Below are 23,829 nucleotides of genomic sequence, written 5' to 3' on the forward strand. Positions count from 1 at the left end.
GTGATTGGTTAGATGTGATGAGTGGTGTGCCACAGGGATCAGTACTGGAGACTCAACTTATTATAATTTATATAAATTACTTGGATGAAGGTACTGAAGATTCTGTTGCTAAATTTGCTGATAACACAAAAAAAGGTGGGACACTAAATTGTGAGGAATGCAATACAGCCACATAGGGACATCGATAGGTTAAGCAAGTGGGCAAAGGCCTGGCAAATGGAGTATCATGTGGGAAAATGGGAAAATGCACATTTTGTTGGGAAGAATAAAACAGGCAGATTGTCCAAATGGTGAGAGACTTTTAGAGTTCTGAGATACAGAGGGACCGAGGTGTTATTGTGCATTAATAACAAAAGGCTAGCATGCAGGTACAGCAAGTAGTTAGGAAAGCTAATAAAATGTCATTTGAATGTTAATTGAATATTTATTGTGCGGGGAATTGAATACAAACTGGGGAGGTTATGCCTCAGTTATACAGGGCATTGGTGAGACTGCACGTGGAGCACAGGGTACAGTGTTGGTCTTATTTTTTTTTTTAAATCCAATTGAGGGGCAATTTGGCGTGGCCAATCCACCTGCCCTTCACATCTTTGGGTTGTGGGGGCGAGACCCACGCAGACACGGGGAGAATGTGCAAACTTCACATCAGACAGATCTCCTTATTTAAGAAAGGCTGTAAGACCATAAGACATAGGAGCAGAAGTAAGGCCATTCGGCCCATCGAGTCCACTCCACCATTCAATCATGGCTGATTTCAACTCCATTTACCCTCTCTCTCTCCATAGCCCTTAATTCCTCGAGAAATCAAGACTTTATCAACTTCTGTCTTAAAGACACTCAACGTCCCGGCCTCCACCGCCCGCTGTGGCAATGAATTCCACAGACCCACCACTCTCTGACTGAAGAAATTTCTCCTCACCTCTGTTCTAAAGTAACTCCCTTTAATTCTAAGGCCCCCGGGTCCTAGTCTCCCCTGCTAATGGAAACAACTTCCCTACATCCACCCTATCTAAGCCATTCATTATCTTGTAAGTTTCTATTAGATCTCCCCTCAACCTCCTAAACTCCAATGAATATAATCCCAGGATCCTCAGACGTTCATCGTATGTTAGGCCTACCATTCCTGGGATCATCCGTGTGAATCTCCGCTGGACCCGCTCCAGTGCCAGTATGTCCTTCCTGAGGTGTGGGGCCCAAAATTGGTCACAGTATTCTAAATGGGGCCGAACTAATGCGTTATAAAGCTTCAGAAGTACATCCCTGCTTTTATATTCCAATGTTTGTTGGACGTCATTCAGAGAAAGTTTACGAGATTAATACCTGGAACGGACCTGTGGCCTTATGAGGAAAGGCTGGATGGGCCAGGCTTGTATCCTCTCCAGTTATGAGGAAAGGATGGATGGGCCAGGCTTGTATCCTCTCCTGTTATGAGGAAAGGATGGATGGGCCAGGCTTGTGTCCTCTCCAGTTATGAGGAAAGGCTGGACAGGCCAGGCTTGTATCCTCTCCAGTTTCGAAGAGTGAGGGGTGACTTCATTGAATCATATAAGACTCTGAAGGGTCAAAGCTAGTAGAATGCTTGCGCAGCAACTCAGGAGGAAGGAGGCGGCCAGAGAAATAGGCAGGGTAGTGGACGGTTTGGGGAACAGAGTGGATGACCCATCAGGACTGAACAAGGTGTTTCGAGAGTTTTACAGGAAGCTCTAAACCTCGGAACCCCCTGGGGAGCCGGAGGAGATGCAACGTTTCTTAGACGGACTGACCTTCCCAAAAGTGGGTAGGGGGCTGGTAGATGGACGTGGGGCCACGATCAGAGCAGAGGAAGTGCTGGGGGGCTTGAAGGCCATGCAGTCAGGTAAATCCCTGGGGCCAGATGGATACCCAGTGGAGTTCTACAAAAAACTTCTCAGAGATAGTGAGGCCGGTGTTGACTAGGGTATTTAACGAGGCGAGGGACTCTACCCCCGACGATGTCACAGGCTACCATTTAGCTGATATTAAAACGGGATAAAGACCCGGAAGCGTGTGGGTCATACAGACCAATCTCCCTGATCAACGTCGACGCCAAGCTCCTGGCTAAGGTCTTGGCGTTTAGAATTGAGGACTGTGTCCCGGAGGTGATCGGGGAAGACCAAACAGGGTTTGTGAAAGGCAGGCAGCTGGTAGCCAACTTGAGAAGACTACTCAATGTGATCATGATGCCCCGGAGGGCAGAGAGGTAGAGGCAGTGGTGGCAATGGATGCCGAGAAGGCCTTTGACCGGGTGGAGTGGGACTATTTGTGGGTGGTACTCGGACGGTTTGGGTTCGGGGAGGGCTTTGTTGACTGAGTTAGACTATTGTACCAGGCCCCAAAAGCTAGCGTGAGGATGAATAGGACAACATCAGAGTACCTTAGAGTACACCGAGGGACCAGACAGGGATGCCCACTCTCCCCGTTGCTGTTTGCATTGGCCATAGAACCTCTGGCGATTGCCATGAGAACTGCGAGGTGGTGGGGAAGGGAATGATTAGGGGAGGGGTGGAAAACAGGGTATCGCTGTACGCAGCCGACCTGCTCCTCTACGTATCGGACCCGCTGGCTGGGATAGACAGTATAGTAGGAATATTGAGAGAATTTGGCAGGTTTTCAGGGTACAAACTGAACATGGCTAAGAGTGAGATGGTTGTAGTGCAGGCGAGGGGCCAGGAGAACAGGTTGAAGGAGCCACCATTTAGGATGGTCGGGGAAAGTTTCCGATACTTAGGGATACTGGTGGCACGAGACTGGGGCAGACTGCATAAGCTAAATTTGACTAGAGTGGTGGAACAGATGAAGAGCAAGTTCAGGAGATGGAATGCACTCCCGCTATCACTTGCGGGGGCAGTGTAGACGGTACTGGGCGGCCAACATAACCATGGTAAGGAGTTGGATGGTGGGTTCAGGGTCTATTTGGGGGTGAGTAGAGGCAGCTTCCTGCAGGGGCACCAGTTTGGCAGCCCTGGCCAGGGCCTCCCATCGCTCCCGCTGGCCAGGTGCTCCACCAGCCCGGTAGTGGTGGCAGCCCTACGGATCTGGAGCCAGTGGACAAAGCATCTAGGGAAGGTGGGAGCATCGGTCTGGTCTCCAATATGCGACAACCACTGATTCGCCCCTGGGAGTATGGACGGTGGATTCCGGGCATGGTGGCGGGCGGGGGTGGGAAGAATGGGCGATATGTTCTTTGGGGGGAGCTTCTCGAGCATGAGAGCCTTGGAGGAGAAATTCGGACTAGTAAGAGGGAATGACTTTCGGTACTTGCAAGTGTGTGACTTCATACGTAGACAGGTCCCAAAGGCGAGGAGATGGAGGAGGGGGGTATGGGCGGAAGCCCTGAGTAGGATAAATTCAACTGCAACATGTGCTAGGCTCAGCCTGATTCAGTTCAAGGTCGTACACCGGGCCCAAATGACGGTGGCCCGAATGAGTACATTTTTTGGGGTGGAGGACAAATGCACTAGGTGTGCGGGAGGGCCAGCGAATCATGTCCACATGTTCTGGGCATGCTCAAAACTTCGGAGATACTGGGAGGGATTTGCGGATGCCATGTCCCAGGTACTGAAAACTAGGGTGGTGATGAGTCCAGTGGTGGCAATTTTTGGGGTCTTGGAAGATCCGGGGGTCCAGGAAGAGGGGGAGGCCGACGTCTTGGCCTTTGCTTCCCTGGTAGCCCGGCGACGTATACTGCTGGCATGGAGGGTCTCCAAGCCCCCAAAGACCGAAGCATGGCTCTCGGACATGTTGAGCTTTTTAGAGCTGGAAAAAATTAAGTTTGCCTTAAGAGGATCTGTATTAGGGTTCACCCGAAGGTGACAACCATTCATCGAATTCTTCGCGGGGAATTAAATGTCAGCAGGGGGGTGGGGGGGGGAGGGTTAGATTAGAGTAGAAACGAGGGATAAATAGGCGGGTACTATTTATGAGAGAGGATTGGTCTTTTGCACTATATTTCTGCTTTGTGTTGATATTTGCACATTACTGTACACTGTAACTGGTTACAATGCCAAAAAATACTTCAATAAAATTGTTTATTAAAAAAACGACTATGAAGGGTCTTGACAAAACCGGATGTGTGGAGGATGATTCCTCTTGTCAGAATCTAGAGTCACTGAATATTTTTCAGCCGGATGTAGTATTTTATCGATGGTGGGCGGCAATGTGGAATTATATTCCAATCTGATCAGCCATGATGGTATTGAATGGTGCAGCAAGCTCGAGGGGCTGAGTGGCCGCCTCCTGCTCCCAATTCCTGTGTCGCCCTGCCTCGTCCCCTTCTCCTTCCATTGGTCCGGTGCTGCCGTCAATCATTGCCTCAACATTATGAGGTGTCAGGTGAGAGGTCAGTGTCGGGGGGCGGGGTTTACAAATACCCAGTGCGGCCCCAGAGCCGAATGTGAATAAATTAACATTCTCCACTCTGTCTATCCGCCACTATTGGACATGCGCAGTGTGACTTCGATTGTTGCATGGCGTGGACTCCGGTAGCCGCATGCGCAGTGTGGACTCCGGCAGCCGCCGCCGGGAGATCATTTGGTTTCCGCGATTAGACAGAAACAGCCGCTTGTGGCCGGGTAATGGAGGTGGCCGAGTGGGTGCTGAGGCTTCATAAACACCCAGTGCAGGACTCAAAACCCAAATAAGACCCGATCGGTCCCGCGTTCGCACCAAATGGGGGCCGCGGCAGCCGAAAAGCCCGAAACCATTTCAACCAAATGTAATAATCTGCAGCAGGGCGCATGCGCGGTGCTCCTTGTCCTGTCAGCAGGAGGAGAGAATGCTGTGAATTTCTCTCCTGGACTGACAGGGATGGAGTCTGCAAACCTCTTTTACAGGGGCTTAGAAGGGGAGGATTTGCACACAGAAAACTCAAATCAAGAGAAATGTTTGTCTCTTCTCAATGTTTGATCTTGGACTGACAGTGTGATGACTTCTGTTTACAGGACGTTGGAAGAGCAGAATTTGAAGACGGAAAACACAAAACAAACATCAGATCAAAATGTGACAGAGTCACTCGATTAATCGGAAACAAAATGTAAGTCTGTGGCAAAAATATTCAAACGTGTGTGACTGGAAACGGGGATGAGCAATATGGAGAGATGAAGTGAAATGAAAATCGCTTATTGTCACAAGTAGGCTTCAAATGAAGTAACTGTGAAAAGCCCCTAGTCGCCACAATCCGGTGCCTGTCGGGGAGGCTGGTACGGGAATTGAACCGTGCTGCTGGCCTGCCTTGGTCTGCTCTAAAAGCCAGCGATTTAGCCCTGTGCTAAACCAGCCCCAGATCTGAAAAGAAAGGTGAGAATTTTAAATTGATTTGCTGTTTAACCAGGAGCCTGTGTTGATCAATGAGGACAGGGTGATGAGTGAGTGAATGGAAATTAGTGTAGAGGACAGAGGCAGCAGAGATTGGGATAAACTCAAGCTTATCACAGGTTGAATGTCGGAGGCTGGTCAAGAGTGTGCAGGAATAGTGAAGTCTCGAGGTAATAAAGGAGTCGATGAGAGTTTCACAAATCTGAGACAGGATCAAGTCCAGTGATGTGAATGAGACAGAAACTCCTTCGAGGAGCTGGCAGAGATTGTGGTCTGAAACTCAGCTGGCGGCTCTGAAGATGTTAAATGGACTGAAACGTTAACTCTGTTTCTTTCTGGACAGATACTGCCCAATCTATTGAGTTTATTCAGCATTTTCTATTCTTATTTCAGATTTTTAGAATCTGGTAGCACAATGGTTAGCACAGTTGCTTCACTGCTCCAAGGTCCCAGGTTTGATTCCCGGCGTGGGCCACTGTCTGTCTGAAGTTTGCATTTTCTCGCCATGTCTGCTCCCAGACTCCAAAGATATGCAGGTTTGGTGGATTGACTGTGCAAAATTGCCCTTAGTGTCCAAAAAGTTTAAGTGGGGTTCCTGGGTTAGAGGGATAGGGTGTCGGTGTTGGCTTAGGTAGGGTGCTCTTTCCAAGGGCTGGTGCAGATTTGATGGGCTGAATGGCCTCCTTCTGCACTGTAAATTCTATGACTGTATTTTGCTTTTATTTTAGTGAAGTATTTTCCCATGGTTATGAACAGCCTGGGTCAGCCTCGCACTGTTTTCATGGTGAAGTGATGGAGTCAGTGGGTCGGGAGTGGAGTTTGTCGTGGGAACTGAAGACAGTGACTCAGATCTTTCCATATTTAAATGGAGGACATTTCTGTTAACCTAGTACTGGATGTCAGACAAGTCAGGATGGTGTGACTTGGATTGTAACTTGAATATGATGCTGTTCACATACGCCTGCCACCCTGGTCTTTCGAGGTGGTGGAGGTTGATGGTTTGGGAGATTCTGTCAAAGTTCTGGCTGAGTTTTAGATATATACAATCCACTCCCTCATGCTGCTCCCACCTCTCTCTCTAAAGGCGAGTTGTCTTGCATCGGCCCAGACCACTGACTCTCTTCCCTGAAGGACATTAGTGAACTAGTAGAGTTTTTACAACAATCCAGCAGTTTTCATGGCCACTTTTCCCTAGTGCCGGCCCCACAAATGACCAGATTCATTCAGCTCAATTTCACAACATGCCTTTGTGTTTTTGTGGGCTCTCTCTCACTCCTTTTTCTCTGTTTTAAATTAATTTCTCAGGGTATTAGGAAAGCATTTGCAGCCAGGAATCTGAAACCAAACATCACATCAGGTCCTGACAGTTGCTCAATTTTTCATAACCTGAATATCATCGTATTTTGAAGATGGAAATAAAAAGCACAGTTCACAGTGAGGAGAAACCATGGAGATGTGGAGACTGTGGGAAGGGAGTCATTTACCCGTCTACACTGGAAACTCATCGACGGACTCACACTGGGGCGAGGCCATTCACCTGCTCCACATGTGGGAAGGGATTCACTCAGTCATCCGACCTGCTGAGTCACCACCGAGTTCACAGTGGGGAGAGGCCATTCACCTGCTCTGTGTGTGGAAAGGGATTCACTCAATCATCCAACCTGCTGATACATCATCAGCGAGTTCACACTGATGAGAGACATTTTAAATGCCCAGACTGTGGAAATGGCTATGTAAATTTCCAGGAACTGGTATACCATCAGCGTGTTCACACTGACGAGAGACCATTCAGATGCTCTCACTGTGGGACTGGGTTCAAGAGATCAGCTGCACTCACTATACACCAGCGCACTCACACTGGGGAGAGGCCGTTCACCTGCTCCGAGTGTGGGAAAGGATTTAATCAGTCTTCTTCACTGCGAACACACCAGCGGCTTCACGCCAATGAAAGACAATTTGTCTGCTCTGAGTGTGGGAAGGGATTCACAGATTCATCTAACCTGGTGACACACCAGCGAGTTCACACTGTGGAGAGACCATTTAAATGCCCAGACTGTGGGAAGACTAAAAAAATTCTGGGGTTCTGATGCACCATCAACGTGGTCACACTGATGAGAGACCATTCAGATGCTCTCACTGTGGGGCAGGATTCAGGCGATTATTTGAGCTTGTTCTGCACCAGCGCACTCACACTGGGGAGAGGCCGTTCACCTGCTCCGAGTGTGGGAAGGGATTCAGTCAGTCATCCAATCTACTGAGACACCAGCGAGGTCACAAGCAACTACAGTGATGGAATTTGGTTGTTAATTACATCCAGGACAAAACCATGTTTTCTGGGGTCCAATTATCGGGTTTATATCTTGCTTACAGCCAAATAAACCAACTTTTTAGCATTGTATTAAGCAGTGTGTTGAGTCTTTTTCCTATCTCAAACATGAATTAGTTCCTTTTGAAGTGTTCTCCCTGTCCCATCTCTGAAATCCTCACCTCCAACAACAAGCGAGGAGCTGATGGAGCTTCTTTGTCACTGAGATTGAGACAATCTGACCAGCTGCCTCTGCTGCTTCCCTCCCACTAACCCACCGCGGACAGACTTTTGTTTCTGAGCCCTGAACTCACACCTTTCTCCAGTTTCTCCGCCATCTTCTCTCGTGCCCTCTCAGTGCTCATCTTGTCCACGAGACCCACATTCTGCTGTATTGACCCTATTCTCACTGAACTACTGATCACCCAACTTCCCTGTTTTACCTGATAATGTCAACGGGTCTCTCTCTTCTGGTACTGTCCCTCTCACCTTTAAACAAACCGTCATCACCCATCTTAAAAAAGGATCTGTCCTCGGCCCCTCCTATTTCTTATCTATAAGCTGCCCCGAGGTGACATCAACCAAAAGCACCGTGTTAGTTTTCACATGTACACTGACAACACCCAGCTCTACCTCACCACCATCCCTCTCCATTCCTCCACTGTTACTAAATTATCAAACCGCTTATCCCACATCCAGAACTTCCTCCCATTAACCTTGGTCACAGCCATTATCTTCAGTCACCACTATAAATTCCATTCCCTAACTCCATCCCTATGAGGTAATACTGGGATACAGTTCCCTGTGTTTGTCAAGCCAGGAATGTTTATTTCTAAGCAAGAGAGACACACACACACACAGCTATTCCTGTAATCAATGCATTTCTGAAGATTTTATTAGGTTACAAGATAGTGATTTCTTACAGATCTCCCCACCTTCAGGAGGGATCATCCTTATTGACGTCTCACAATCTGATTTCTGATTAACCCAGCTATTTCTAAACAACAAGCTTATTTTCCGAATTTCTTGTTACATTCCATAGATAATATTCTAAAGTTGCTGGAATGATCAGAATCAGCAACACAAGCCCTTGAGCTGCCACCGAGAATAAATGTAAAATCTTTTCCAGTAAATTGCGATCATTATTGACTAGATTCATCCCCCCCGCCCCCGCACACCATCTCTCACAATTCTAAATTATTGGCATCGTAAACACACCTGGTTGAAACAAAGGTTCAGGAACAAACTTCAAAGATTCCCCGGTCCCTCTTCACCTGCATCCACCTTGTGGATATTTTCCAAATCCAGATTTGAGATCTCTCTTCACTTTAATTTTACTCCCTCTGATAGATGCCAGTGTGTTTAATTCTGTCCTGATTGTTTTAAAGTCAGATTCTCTGTGCAAGATATGTCAATGTCTTGATAACTTAAAATGCTCTGTCATTTTTTAAAATAAATTTAGAGTAACCAATTATTTTTTTCCAATTAAGGGACAATTTAGGGTGACCAATCCACTTTCCCTGCACATCTTTGGGTTGTGGGGGTGAGACCCACGGAGAAAAGAGGGAGACTGTGCAAACTCCACACGGAGTGTGACCTGGGGCCGGGATCGAACCCGAGGCCAACACTGGATTTGCGCATGCTCCAAACTCCATCCGTACGCCTGCGCGGTGGTGTCTAACTAAGTAGCCGCACTGCGCATGCTCTACATTGCAATTCCCGACTGATTGACGCCATCTCTGGTCCAATAGGAAGAGGCGGCGGGGCTGGAGGACCGGGTGGGAGCGGCTGGTCCTCCAACTAATCAGAGTGAATGAGGGGCAGGGCTGAGCCTGGATCTCCCTCATTGGCTGAAACTCTGCATTTTGAAAGCAGACTTGTCTCAAACTCCAGGAGAAAACTGGACCTTTCTGTTTGTGGCTTTAAACAGATGAAACCCTGTGGGTGTGGAGCAAACATTTCAACATTTGTTACTGAAATGTGGCAGCAGGATGGAATAATTCACAGGCAATTTAAGGGCTGAGTTGGAGAGTTAACTGGGTAGAAAGCACATGTCACCATTAGAACTGGGAGAGTCCCTGGTTTCAATAAATTATCCGGCAGAAAGGTTGGGACAGGTGAGGAAGGTTAACAAGAACAAAGGAAGCTGGAAAAACTCAGGTGCTCTGCCAGCATCTACCATGAAAGAAACAGAGTTAATGTTTCGAGACATGGAACCTTCGTCGGAACAGAGGAAGTTTAATACTGTTAATACTAATTCTGTATAGCATGCAAGACTTTTCACTGTAAACTAATACATGTGACAATAATAAATCAAATCAGCATTCAGAAAAGCATGAATGATAGATGAGGAACTGATCTTAAAGACAATCTCTTGTAGTTTGTCTGGAGGAGGATGTGATGAGTCAATTTTAATGTGGTTTTACATTTGTTCATGGGATGTGCACATTACTGGCTAGACCAGCATTCATTGACCAACCCAAATTGTCATTCGGGTGATGGGGGCTGCCTTCTTGAAGTGAAAATTTGAGGTTACTATCAGGTCACCCGTGATCTTATTAAATGGCAGGGCAGGGTTGAGGGGCTGAATGACCTACATCTGCTCCAATGTTTGTATGTTCACTGCAGTCCATGAAGCGGGGGGACACCCAAAGTGCTGTTAGGAAGGGAGTTCCAGGATTTTTACCCAATGGCAGCGATAGAACAGCGATATAATTCCAAATCAGGATTGTTTGTGACTAGGAGAACTTGCAGGCGGACGTGGTCCCATGTACCTGCTGCCCTTGTTCTTTAGGTGGTAGAGTTTATGCTAAATTGCCCTTTGTGTCCAAAGATGTGCTGGTTAGGGGGTAATGGGAGTTACAGGTATGGGATGGGGGAGTGGGAGGAGGGTGCTCTTTAGAATGTTGGTGCACACACGATGGGCTGAATGGCCTCCTGCACTGTAGGAATTCTATGGTTCTATGGAAGGTAGAGGCCGTGGGGTTGGAAGATGCTGTTGAAGGTTAAATGATGTACGTTTTCTATGATGTTAACAAATAATCAGATGAAAAAGTGGAACTCACATGAGGAAAAGGATTAGTGGCATCAAGATCAATGTATTGCTCGCAGAAATGATCCCTGTGATAGCAGATGTCCCATTGCTATTGGCAAGACCAATGTAAATATTTAAAATGGAGGCCATAGGTGTGTTGTAGGCACACAAGGAATTTGTGAACTATCAGGATAATAGTGAGGGGAAAGGCATCGAGTTGGAAAGCAGCAGACACTTCATGTTGTTCCAGGAGAAGTGGGGTCTGGTTGTGCAGATGGCAGGTTTGGCACAGCACACGGTCAGTCTGTGGATTGGATTTGTTTCTCACGTGTACCGAGGTACAGGGAAAAGTATTTTTCTGCGAGCAGCTCAGACAGATCATTAAGTACATGAAAAGAAAAAGAAAATACATAATAGGGCACCACAAGGTACTCAATGTAAATACATAACACCGGCATCGGGTGAAGCATTCAGGGGTGTAGTGTTAATCAGGTCAGTCCATAAGAGGGTCGTTTAGGAGTCTGGCAACAGCGTGGTAGAAGCTGTTTTTGAATCGGTTCTTGTCTGTTCTCAGACTTTTGTAACTCCTGCCCAATGGAAGAAGTTGGAAGAGTGAGTAAGCCAAGTGGGAGGGGTCTTTGATTAAGCTGCCCGCTTTCCCCAGGCAGCGGGAGGTGTAGATATAGAGTCAATGAATGGGAGGCAGGTTTGTGTGATGGACTGGGCTGTCTTCACGACTCTGACGTTTCTTGCGGTCTTGGGCTGAGCAAGGCCCTGTACAATTGCGGCAAGACATCCGTGCCCCTGTACATCAATCCTCTCGCTAAGAAGTCCAACAGACTATTTGCTTCTTTACTACCTGCTGTATCTGCAATGCTTACTGTCAGTGACTGGTGTACGAGGATACCCAGGTCTCGTTGCACGTTCTTCTCTCTTAATTTATAGCCACACAGATAATATTCCCGTACCAGCCTCCCCGAACAGGCACCGGAATGTGGCGACTCGGGGCTTTTCACAGTAACTTCATTTGAAGCCTACTTGTGACAATAAGCAATTTTTATTTTCATTTCACCTTCCTGTTTTTCCTACCAAACCTCACATTTATCCAAATTATACGAATCAGCCATTCATTTCCCCACTCGTCCAAATCACACTGAAGGATCTCTGCATCCTCCTGACAGCTCACCCTCCCACCCAACTTTGTGTCATCTGCAAATTTGGAGATATTACATTTTGTTCCCTCATCTAAATCATTGATGTATATCGTGAATAGCTGGGGTTCTAGAACCAATGCCTGCGGAACCCCACTGGTCACTGCCTGCCACTCGGTAAAAGACCTATTTGTTCCCTGACTGCCAACCAGTTTTCTGTCCATCTCAATACGGTACCCAGTCCAATGCGTTTTAATCTTACACGCTAATCTCTCATATGGACTTTGTTGAAAGCCTTCTGAAAGTCCAAATAAGCCACATGTACTGGCTCCCCTTAATCAGCTCTACTCGTTGCATCCTCAAAGAATTCCAGCAGATTTCTCAAGCATGAATTGCCTTTTATAAATCCATGCTGACTCTGATGCTCCCACTGACTGTGAATCACTTTGGGATGTTCAGAGGGTGTGAAAGCTGTGAAATAAATACAAGAACTTTCACCTCCACATATATCCACAGGGGAGTTCTCCTGATGCAGTGTGACCAACATTTGTGTTTCAACTAACATCCAAAGAAACACTGAATTAATCAGTCACTGGTCTGCTTGCTGTTTGTGGAACCTTAGTTTGCACAAACTGGCTGTGGTGAAACAATAACAACCTGTATTTATATAACACAATTAATGTAATAAAACATCCCAGGGTGTTTCAGCTAACATGGGGAAAGTAGGCGGTCAGCAGTTTAGTCAGAGTGGGATCGAGGGAGAAGGCAGGTCTCATGGACAAGAGGATATAGAAGGAGCTAAAAGAGAGGAGAGAAACTGGACGATGATGCGAGTTCAGGGCTTGCACAAGCCGGACCTTTAGGAGCCAGTTTGGCCCTGTGGGAAGGGAGAGAATCAGCAGAGGCAGCTGATTGACTGTCTCAATCTTAGCGACAAAGAAGCTCTTGGAGCTCCTCACACTTGTTGGAGGTGAGCATGGAGGAGACAGGGCAGAGGGAGAGCACCTATTTCACAAGTTGAGCCATTTGGCCCATTGGGTCTGCTCCACCATTCGATCATGGCCGATCTTATCCTGGCCGTAACTCCACCGTGCTGCCCATTCTCCAAAACCCATCACCAATTTAAAAACTGTCTAACTCCGCCTTAAATTTACTCACTGTCCCAGCATCCACTGCACTCTGGGGTAGCGAATTCCATTTCACAACCCTTTGGGAGAAGTAGTTTCTCCTCAACTCTGTTTTAAATTTGCTACCTCTTATCCTAAGACTCTGACCTCTCATTCTAGAGCTACAAAAGGAATAAACTTGTATGAGAGTTACTAAACCGGCTGCGGCCAAGGTCCTGAGGGGATTTATGGATCAGATGTGGGGAGTGGATCCATGGAGATTTGCTAGGCCAGGGGCGAGGGAGTTCTCCTTTTCTCATGTGCACAAGGCTTATTCACGGATAGGCTTTTTTGTGGTGAGCAGGGCGCTGATCCCGAGAGTAGAAGGGAAGGAGTATTCGGCCAGCGCAATTTCGGATCACGCCCCACACTGGGTGGGGCTGGAGTTTGGGGAAGAGAGGGGCCACGCCCGTTGTGGCGCATGGATGTGGGATTGTTGGCGGATGAGGAGGTCTGTGGGCGGATCCGGGGGTGTATACAGAGGTATATGGAGGCCACTGACAATGGGGAAGTCTCGGTGAGTGTGGTCTGGGAGGCGTTGAAGGCAGTGGTTAGAGGGGAGCTGATCTCCATCAGGGCTCACAGAGAAAAGAGGGAGAGGGAGGGATTGGTGGGGGAGATACTGAAGGTGGATAGGAGATACGTGGAATCCCCTGAGGGACTGCTGAAGGAGTTCCGGAGCCTCAAACGGAGTTTGCATTGCTGACCACGGGGAAAGCTGAGGCCCAGTGGAGGAAAATACAAGGAGCAGTGTACGAGTATGGGGAGAAGGCGAGTCGGATGCTGGTGCATTAGCTGCGGAGGAAGGAGGCGGCTAGGGAAATTGGGGGAATCAGGGACAAGGTAGGAAATACGGTGTGGAGTCCAGCTAAAATAAATGAGGTCTTCAGGGACTTCTGTGAGAACTTGTATAAATCTGAGCCCCCGGAGGGGGGCCGGGGGTGTGTGTGTGTGGGTGCGGCGGTTCCGGGACCAATTGAGGTTTCAAGGGTGGAGGAGGAGCAGGTAGAGGGTTTGGGGGCCCGATCGGGATGGAGGAGCTGGTTAAGGGGTTGGGGAGTATGTAGGCGGGCAAGGCCCCAGGACCGGATGGGTTCCCGATTGAATTCTATAGGAAGTTCTCGGAACTGTTGGGCCCGTTGCTGTTGAGAACTTTTAATGAGGCGAGAGAGAAAGGAACTCTTCCCCCGATGATGTCACGAGCACTGATCTGGCTTATTTTCAAGCGGGACAAAGACCTGCTGCATTGTGGTTCGTACAGGCCGATTTCACTCCTCAATGTGGATGCCAAGCTGTTGGCGAAGGTCCTGGCCACTAGGATTGAGGATTATTTCCCGGGAGTGATACCTAAGGATCAGACGGGATTTGTGAAGGATAGGCAGTTGAATGCAAATGTGCAGAAGCTCCTGAATGTGATTATGATGCCCTCGGAGGCGGCGGGGTGGGCAGGCAGAAGTGGTGGCGGCTATGGATACGGAGAAGGCCTTTGATCGGGTGGAGTGGGAGTACTTGTGGGAGGTGCTGGGTAGGTTTGGATTTGGGTTCATAGGGTGGGTTAAATTGTTATACCTGGCCCCGATGGTGTGTCGACGAACCGGTTGAGGTGAGAGTACTTTAGACTATACCGTGGAATGAGGCAGGGGTGCCCCTGTCCCCCCTGCTGTTTGTCTTGGCGATTGAGCCATTGGCCATGGCGCTGAGGGAATCTAGAGCACCGCATCTCACTATATGTGGATGATTTGCTTTTGTCTATTACGGACCCGGTAGAGGGGATAGGGGAGGTTATACAGACCCTCAGGGAGTTTGGAGACTTCTCGGGGTAGAAAGCTTAATATTGGGAAGAGCGAGCTCTTTGTGATGCATGCGCGGGGCCAGGAAAAGAGGTTGGAGGAGCTGCCACTCAAGATGGTGGAGAGGAGTTTTCGGTATTTGGGTATTCAGGTGGCCAAGAGTTGGGAGGTCTTGCATAAGCTCAATCTGGCGCAGTTGGTGGACTAGATGAAGGAGGACTTTAGGAGGTGGGACATGCTACCGCTCTCCCTACGGGTAGGGTGCAGTCTGTCAAGATGACGGTCCTCCCTAGGTTCTTGTTCGTGTTTCAGTGCCTGCCCATCCTCATCCCCAAGGCCTTTTTCAAGCGAGTGAGCAAGAGTATTATGGGATTTGTGTGTGGGCCCCGAGGGTTAAGAGACTGTTCTTGGAGCCGAGTTGTGGGATAGCGATATTTGGGGTATCGGAAGATCCGGGAGTGCAGGAGTCGAAAGAGGCCGGAGTTCTGGCCTTTGCCTCCTTGGTAGTCCGGACAAGGCTCTTGTTAATGTGGAGGGACGAGAAGCCCCCAAGTGTGGAGGCTTGGGTCAATGACATGGCGGGGTTTCTTAGGTTGGAGAAGATAAAGTTTGCCTTGCGAGGGTCTTTGCAGTGGTTCTCCAGGCGGTGGCAACCGTTCCTCGACTTTCTCGCGGAGCGTTAGATGGAGGTCAGCAGCAGCACCAAACCGGGAGGGGGGCTGGTGGGGGGCTGATTTATTTTCCTTTTTGAAAGGGGCGCTTGCCCTATTTTGTTTTGAGTTGGGTGTTAATCGTTTAGAGGTTAAGTTGTTCTGTTTGGTTGGCATGTTGCCCTTTTTTATTTGTATTATTTTCCCTTTTGGAGAGTTTTGTAAACTTATTGAAAAACTTTGAATAAATACATTTTTGAAAAAAATGAGAGTTACTAAAATATTCAGCACACTGTGTGTTGAAAATAAAGCTGATTTATTATTCATAGAGAAATATTTTAAAATATAAATTTAGTGTACCCAATTCATTTTTTCCAATTTAGGGGCAATTTAGCGAGGCCAATCCACCTACACTGCACATCTTTGGGTTGTGGGGGCGAAACCCACGCAAACATGGGGAGAAGGTGCAAACTCCACACGGACAGTGACCCAGAGCCAGGATCTAACCTGGGACCTCAGCGCCGTGAGGCAGCAGTGCTAACCGCTGCACCACAGTGTTGCCCCTTTATACAGAAAATTAATCATTCTATCCGGGTTGGCCTTTATTAACATCAGCAGAAACAGATTCAATGAACATGGTTCAATCCTGGATGCGATTAACAACAAAATCCAGTCACTGTGGCTACTTGTGAATTTGCTGGTGACTCAGCAGGGTGGATGGCTGGGTGAATCCCTTCCCACACTGGGAACAGGTGAAATGCCTCTCCCCAGTGTGGACTCTCCTATGTTTCTGCAGGGTGGATGAATCAATAAATCCCTTCCCACACACAGTGCAGGTGAATGGCCTCTCCCCAGTGTGAATCCGCTGGTGAACAGTAAGTTGAGAAGCTCGTCTGAACCCAGTCCCACAGTCAGAGCACCTGAACGGCCTCTCGTCGGTGTGAGCACGCTGATGGAGCATCAGGTTCCCAGCACTTTTATAGCATTTGCTGCAGTCTGGACATTTAAAAGGTCTCTCGCCAGTGTGAACTCGTTGGTGTGTCAGCAGCATGAATGAGTGTTTGAATTTCTTCCCACACTTGGAGCAGGTGAACGGCTTCTCCCCAGTGTGAACGCGCTGGTGTGCAGTGAGTTCAGAAGATCGCCTGAACCCAGTCCCACAGTCAGAGCACCTGAACGGTCTCTCGTCAGTGTGAACACGTTGATGGGATATCAGTTCCCAGGAACTTTTAAAGCACTTCCCACAGTCTGAACATTTAAAAGGTCTCTCCCCAGTATGAACACGTTGATGGCGTATTAGCTCCAGGGAACCTTTATAACACTTCTCACAGTCTGGGCATTTGAACGGTTTTGTGTCTGTGTGAACCTGCTGGTGTCTCTGCAGGTGCTGAGACCGAGTAAATCCTTTCCCACATTCAGAGCAGGCGAATGGCCTCTCCCCTGTGTGAACTCGCCGGTGTCGCAGCAGTCCTGATGATTCAGTGAATTCCTTCCCACACTCTGAGCAGGAGAAAGGCCTCTCCCCAGTGTGAACTCGCTGGTGTGTCTGCAGACTGGATAACCGAGTGAATCTCTTCCCACACTTTGAGCAATTGAACGGTCTCTCTCCAGTGTGAACTCGCTGATGTACAGTGAGGTCAGACGATCGCCTGAACCCAGTCCCGCGGTGAGAGCACCTGAACGGTCTCTCATCAGTGTGAACACGTTGATGGGACATCAGTTCCCAGGAACCTTTGAAGCAGGTTTATGGTTTCTCCACTGTGTGAACTTGCTGGTGTGCAGTGAGATCTGGTGATGAATTTAACCTCTTTCCACAGGATTTGCAGTTGGGGCATCTGAAAAGTCTCTCTCCAGTGTGAACTCGCAGGGTGAATGACCGAGTGAATTCCTTCCCACAGGACGAGAAGTGGTCTCTCCCTTCTGTTACTGCACCGATGAGTTTCCAGCAGAGACAGGGACCCGAATTCCTCCACACAGTCCACACATTTCTCAAAACATCTGATGATATTCAGATCCTGATGTGATGTTTGGTTTGAGTTTTCCACCCACAAATCCTCTTCTTCTAATCCTCTGTGAAATTGACTTAAAACAGAAAATAGGGAGTGAGAGAGAGCCCACAAAAATTCAAAGGCAGGTTGTGAGATTGAGTTGAATCAATCTGGTCATTTGTGGGGCCAGCACTACCTAAACATGACCATGAAAATGGCTGGATTATTGTAAAAACCGAACTGTTTCATTAATGTCCTTCAGGGAAGGGAACCTGCCTCCCAGTCTGGACCTACACAAAACTCGGACCCCTATTGGATCATAAGAAATAGGAACAGCAGTAAAATATTCGGCCCATCGGGTCTGCTCTGTTAATTACTACGATCGTAGATGGCTTTGGTCTATTAACTCCACTTTTCTGCATCTCCTCAACTCCCCTCACCCCCTGAGAGATCAAAACTCTCCATCTCAGCCTGAAGTATATTCAATGATGGAGCATCCACAACCCTCTGGGATAGACAATTCTACGTGACGAGAGAGAAAAAATGTGAGAGAAGTGGGAGAGAAAAAGATTGAGAGGTGGGAGAGAGACAAGTGGTTGGGAACGACAGGGTATAATGGAGAGATATTTTATAGATGTAAAACTGAACCACCATTTGACAATCTCCCAAACCCTCAACATCCACCACATAGAAGGGTCAGTCTAGCAAGCGAATATGAACAACATCATCTCCAAGATCCCGATCAGGTCAAACACCATCCGATCTGTCTGATGTCCAATACTGCATGAGCACACATTTCCTCCAGTTTAATATTGGGAAGACCAAAGCTGTTGTCTTTAGTTCCCAGTATAAACCACACTCCCGAGCCAATGACCCCATTCTTCTCCCTGGGAACTTTCTAAGGACAAACTAAACTATTCACAACAATTCCCAAACTGAGATTCTGACCAGATATTCACATCATCACCAAGACCACCTATTTCTGCTTCAGTTAAATTGCTCAATTCCACTCTGCTGCTGAAACCATCACACATTCTTTTATTACCTCTAGATTTAACAATCCTAAAGCACTCCCAGTCGGCCTCCCACATTCAACCTCCCTGTATTCTGGAGGTCATCAAAATCTTTGCTGCCTATGTGCTTAGTCACACCAAGTCGTGTTCCGCCCCTGTGCTCGCTGACCTACAAAGGCTCCAGTTTAAGAAATCACTGCATCCTTGGTGTCCATTCCCCAGTTTCCAAGCCTATAAACGCTGGAATTTCCTCCCTAATCCTCTCCCCTCTATCTTCTTTTCCTACTTTAAAATATTCCGTAAATTCTATATCCTTGGCCAAACCTTTGACAATCAGTCCTCATGTGTCCCTACATACTTCTGTGCCAAATGTTGCTTTATAAAATTCCCATGAAACACCTTGGAATGTTCCATTACATGAATGATACGATATAAACACACATTGTATGAGACAAATATTGCTGTTCCTTCAACATTGTTGCATGAATAACCTGTAACTACCTATCGAACAACACTGTGAGAGCAACGTCTGCAGCAGTTCAAGAAGATCAGTCATCAACTTCTCCACAGGGAACGGGATAATGAATATTTGCAGCTGGTCCTGTGAGTGAAAGCACAGGGGAGTGGGACTAACTGCTTTGTTCTGGCAGAGAACTGGCACTAACAGGAAGGCTAAGCAGTCTTCTTCTGTAATAGTAAGAAGTCTTACAACACCAGGTTAAAGTCTAGCAGGTTTGTTTCGATATCACTAGCTTTTGGAGCGCTGCACCTTCCTCAGGTGAATCTTCTGTAATGTAATCATTCAATGATTCTACGACTTAACGAACAAGAGACAAACATTGGAAGCCAGGTACTAACTTCTGGAATTCATGGCAAATGCCCCAAATAAAGATGGCGCAGCACATGCGCTATGCTGCCCATTGCCCCCTACAAAGATGGCGGCCGCATTGCTCGCTGTTATCTAAAGATGGCGGCTGCAACATCGGTCCCAACAAAGGGCCTCGATGTTTTTATTTGCGGATGAGGCCTTCGTCCGGTGTTTATGAAACCTTCTATTCCTGCACCAAGTGTTCATGAAGCCTCCCTCCTCACACGCCGGCTGCATTTAACCTCACTCACCCGCTATCTTAATTAGTTCATCTCTGCCTGCAGCTCCTGCACATCCCATCCGAACACTTCCAACACCCGCACTGCGCATACTCCAGTAAGAGAGACACTGCGCATACTCCAGTAAGAGAGACACTGCGCCTGCGCAATGGTCTTCTGGACTGAAGCTGGGGCATAGTCACCCTCTCGGTGAATGCTGGGTAACCGCATCGCCATGGGCAAGCCCCATTGTCCAATATAAAATCATCCATCGCCGATTACGATTTCAGAGATAGATATAAAACAATTAAGTCAGCTGATACAGCATCCGAGCGAATGGGATATGCTCCATAGTTCTAGCCTAGATTTGATTAAAAGCAGAGTTGGTCAGATGCCAACTCATTTGAACCTCAGCAGACAATGTGAACAGGTGTCTCTTTTCTCACAAAGAGAATATTAAAACATCACCTTCGCACTAAGAAGCAGTGACTGTATATTAATTGCTTTGGACTTTCAAAGCTCAAGTGTTAACAGGTAGAAAAATTGAATAAATCTATTTGCATATATGAAGTTCCATGGTTAAAGAAAAGCAAAATACTGTGGATACAATAAATATGAAATAAAAATAGAAAATGATGCCAATACTCAGAATTTGTACAACTTCCAGGTCAAACCTTAAATTGAAGTGATGTGTCACAGCTTTAGCATGAAGAAACTGGTGGGCATCAATATGATTCACAGCAATGGCATCTGCAGTAAATGCAGCACCAGGAATATCAGCTCAGAGTTGTTGAGCTGTCGCCTGAACTATAGAAATTAGACTGGGGAAGGAGAAAGTTTCCTGGATAATTTGATCCAGAAAGTCGTAAATTACATAATTTATGATTTAATCTATGGTCAGGGTTAGGAGGATCATAGAATCCTACAGGAGGCCATTCGGCCCATCGAGTCTACACCACCCCTCTGAAAGAGAATCACACCTCGGCCCAAATCCCACACTATCCCCGTAATCCCACCTAGGGCCAATTCAGCATAGCCAATCCACCTAACATGCACATCTGGGACTGGTTTAGTACAGTGGGCAACCCGCTGGCTTGTAATGCAGAACAAGGCAGCAGCATGGGTAAAACAGAAATCAAACATTCCCATTTGGTTCCAGGCATTCGCAGATTTTATTAGTTTCTTCTCCATTTTGACCCATTATAAAGTGCCTGATGTTTTCTCATTTCAAAATGATCCCAAATCCAAATAACAGTGTTTGCTCCTTAGTTTTATAGAACAGTACAGCACAGAACAGGCCCTTCGGCCCTCGATGTTGTGCTCAGCAATGAAAACCAAAAATCCCTGCAATTGGTTTGTCCAGTCCTTGAAGATGCACTGAAAACCTTCAAGGACCAAGGTTCATTAAATTGCCGTCTAAACAGTTTTTGGTGACATCTCGCAACACCACACACACGACCACTCAGAGTTCCCCAGCTTTACTACTACTGAAGAGGAAGCTGAGAACGACATCTGATCAACATGTCCCCCGAGACGTCTGAGATAGTAGAACACAATCAGCAGTCACAAACCTGAAGAGAAGGTAATCCCAAAAGGCACTCGATTGTACAAGGAGAGCAAGTATTTGTGCACAGCTGTACTACCAGCGAGAAGTGGGTTCCTGCAACTGTATTGGCAATACCATAATAATCATGGGGGACTTCAACATGCAGGTGGACTGGGAAAATCAGGTTGTTAGCAGATCCCAAGAAAGGGAATTTTTGGAGCAACTTGTGGTAGAGCCCACTGGGGAACAAGCAATTCTGGATTTGGTGATGTGTAATGAGGCAGACCTGATTAGGGAACTTAAGGTGAAGGAACCCTTAGGGGGCAGTGACCACAATATGATAGAATTTACCCTGCAGTTTGAGAGGGAGAAGCTGGAATCAGGTGTAACGGTACTACAATTGAATAAAGGTAACTACAAAGACATGAGAGAGGAGCTGGCCAGAGTTGATTGGAAGGGTAGCCTAGCACGGAAGACAGTGGAACAGCAATGGCAAGAGTTTGGGGGGATTATTCGGGAGGCACAACTGAAATTTTGTTCATGTTTAGTTTATTTCTCGACAGCTCGTGTGGTCGAAACCCAGGGCCACCCTGACTGTTTTATAGCTCGCTTTTTAAAATGAACATTTGATTATCCTCCAAAGCTTCAAATACATTTGCTTGAAATTTCCCAAAACATGACCATGGGCCTGTGGATTACTGGTCTAGTTGGAGGACAATATCACTACGCTATCACCTCCCCATATAAAACCTTTCGTCCATGTTGTCACCAGAGTGTTGTTGGGTTGAAATTAGAATCAATCACTTCAAAATCACTTTCCTGTCTAAAATTATTATTTCTCTCTCAAAGGCCTGGTGCAACATTTACTCAGACAAACCAACGACAATTGGTTTATGTATCCAACTGAATCAGGGTTATAAATGTTTTGTTTTAAAACCCGTGCTGGAGTCTTGTTCTGAGCAGAGATCACAGGCTTGTCCTATAATTGTCAGCCAGCAAGCTGCTGTGAAAGCTTTATTCAGGATAGATTGAGCGTGAGCTTTTGCCATAACATATAATGACTTTCTTGAGATTTAAAAGATTAATACATGGTTATTTCTTGAGGTCGATTCCATTCCCGTGCTGAGGAGATTTCTGTACCAGACAGGAGGGATAGCATTTGGAGACTCTCGATTCTCGACCAATTCCCATTCACTGTTGGATAATGGAGGTGTCACTGTGTGTAATGTACAACTTAGTAAGAATTGTCAGCAAGGGTTAATCAGCACTTTCTAATTGAAGATGCTAATCAGTGGCACATTTCAGACACTGAAATGTAGAGTTCTTACCAAAAGTCAATTCAGGAATTACCTGATCAGCGTTTCTGAATTCTGGGGAAAGATCAGACAGCAGTTGTGAAAGGGGCACCACAGCCCCGAGTACGCAATTGGTTGTAGATCCCCAATATTAAACTCTGGTCCAATTATTAACTTTTATTTCTTTATTCTTTAAGGGGATGTGGGCATCACTGGCAAGGCCAGCATTTGTTGCCCATTCCTAATTCCCCTTGAACTGAGTGACCTCGAGGCCCATTTCAGAGGGAAGTTAAGTGGCAACCACATTGCTGTTGATCTGGAGTTGCATGTTGGCCAGATCAGATAAGGATGGCAGCTTTCCTGAAAGGACACTAGCGAACCAAATTTGTTTAAAAAAAAAAAAATCGATGCTGAGTTCATTGTCATCATTAACTGAGACTAGCTTTCCAGATTTTGTAACTGAATTTATATTATCTGCAGTCTTAGAATCAGAATGGTGACGCCACAGAAGGGGGCCATTTGGCCCATCGAGTCCATGCAAGAGCATGTGTCGGAATTTGAACCTATATCCTCAGAGAATTAACCTGGGCCTCTGGATTACTAATCTAGTGACATTACAACAACACCACCATCTCCCCTGAATAACCTTGAACATCAGCAGAAACAAACTCGAACTGTCGGAATGAACATTGTTCAGTGTGATTAACAGCAGCATTAACAACAGAATCCAACTTCACTTGTGAACTCGCTCATGTGTTAGCAGGTTGGCTAACTGAGTGAATCCCTTCCCACACTCAGGGCAACCAAATGCCCTCTTCCCAGTGTGAACCCTCTGGTGTGTCAGCAGGGCAGATGACTGAGCAAATCTCTTCCCACACACAGAACAGGTGAATGGCCTTCTGCCAGTGTGGATTCGCTGGTGTATCAGCAGCTGAGATGACTGAGTGAATCCATTCCCACACAGGGAGCAGATGAATGGTTTCTCCCTGGTGTGACCTCGCTGGTGTACAGTGTGGGTGAATGACTGCCTGAAATTCGTTCCACAGAACGAGCAGCTGAATGGCTTCTCTTGTGTGTGAATTCGCTGGTGTGACTGGAGGATGAATAATGCAGTAAATCCCCTCCCACACACTGAGCAGGTGAATGGCCTCTCTCCAGTGTGACTGCGGCGATGAGTTTCCAGCTCCGATGGGTAATTGAATTGCTTCTCACAGTCCCCACATTTCCACGGTTTCCCCATGGTGTGGCTGCGCTTGTGCCTCGACAGGCCGGATGAATGGCTGAAGCCTCGGCCACACAATGAACATGTGTAGGGTTTCTCGCTCTTGTGAACGGTGCGTTTTCGCTCCATGTTCAAATTCCGATGATAGGTTTCAATAAATGGAGCAGCTGTCAGATCTTGAAATGTTGTTTCTGATGTCTGACTGCAAATCCTCTCCTCTTATCCTATTATTACACGCACTCTGCAAAAAGA

The 23,829-nt window shown here is 47.1% G+C and overlaps 2 protein-coding genes and 1 long non-coding RNA gene across 5 annotated transcripts; 1 reads left to right on the forward strand and 2 right to left on the reverse strand.

The window, feature by feature from the left end:
• The first annotated feature begins 4,489 nt into the window (after positions 1-4,489).
• LOC140419500 (uncharacterized) lies at positions 4,490-7,729 on the forward strand. Of its 2 annotated transcripts, none has more exons than XR_011945828.1 (3): positions 4,490-4,589; positions 4,959-5,050; positions 6,637-7,729. It is a non-coding gene; the product is annotated as an uncharacterized lncRNA (long non-coding RNA). The 2 variants fall into 2 exon arrangements; XR_011945827.1 differs by having other exon boundaries at positions 4,521-4,732.
• A 7,979-nt stretch (positions 7,730-15,708) lies between these two features.
• LOC140419511 (uncharacterized) lies at positions 15,709-19,649 on the reverse strand. Of its 2 annotated transcripts, none has more exons than XM_072503406.1 (2): positions 19,548-19,649; positions 15,709-17,509 (listed from the first exon to the last, which is right to left on the reverse strand). In XM_072503406.1, exon 2 carries the CDS (start codon positions 17,142-17,144, stop codon positions 16,110-16,112), a length of 1,035 nt encoding a protein of 344 aa, XP_072359507.1. In that variant the 5' UTR covers positions 17,145-17,509; positions 19,548-19,649; the 3' UTR covers positions 15,709-16,109. The 2 variants fall into 2 exon arrangements, with proteins under 2 accessions (XP_072359507.1, XP_072359508.1); XM_072503407.1 differs by lacking the exon at positions 19,548-19,649 and adding an exon at positions 18,930-19,538.
• A 3,283-nt stretch (positions 19,650-22,932) lies between these two features.
• Positions 22,933-23,795, reverse strand: LOC140419521 (uncharacterized). Its single transcript, XM_072503425.1, has one exon. The coding sequence runs from the start codon at positions 23,704-23,706 to the stop codon at positions 23,089-23,091; it is 618 nt and encodes a 205-aa protein (XP_072359526.1). The 5' UTR covers positions 23,707-23,795; the 3' UTR covers positions 22,933-23,088.
• Between the last annotated feature and the right edge of the window lie 34 nt (positions 23,796-23,829).

Source organism: Scyliorhinus torazame, chromosome 5 (genome assembly GCF_047496885.1).
Source record: "Scyliorhinus torazame isolate Kashiwa2021f chromosome 5, sScyTor2.1, whole genome shotgun sequence".
NCBI classification, from domain to species: domain Eukaryota; kingdom Metazoa; phylum Chordata; class Chondrichthyes; order Carcharhiniformes; family Scyliorhinidae; genus Scyliorhinus; species Scyliorhinus torazame.

Bases quoted from the DNA above. Each gene is read 5' to 3' on its own strand.
- LOC140419511 (XM_072503406.1), bottom strand. From the start codon at position 17,144: ATGTCCCATCAACGTGTTCACACTGATGAGAGACCGTTCAGGTGCTCT.
- LOC140419521 (XM_072503425.1), bottom strand. From the start codon at position 23,706: ATGGAGCGAAAACGCACCGTTCACAAGAGCGAGAAACCCTACACATGT.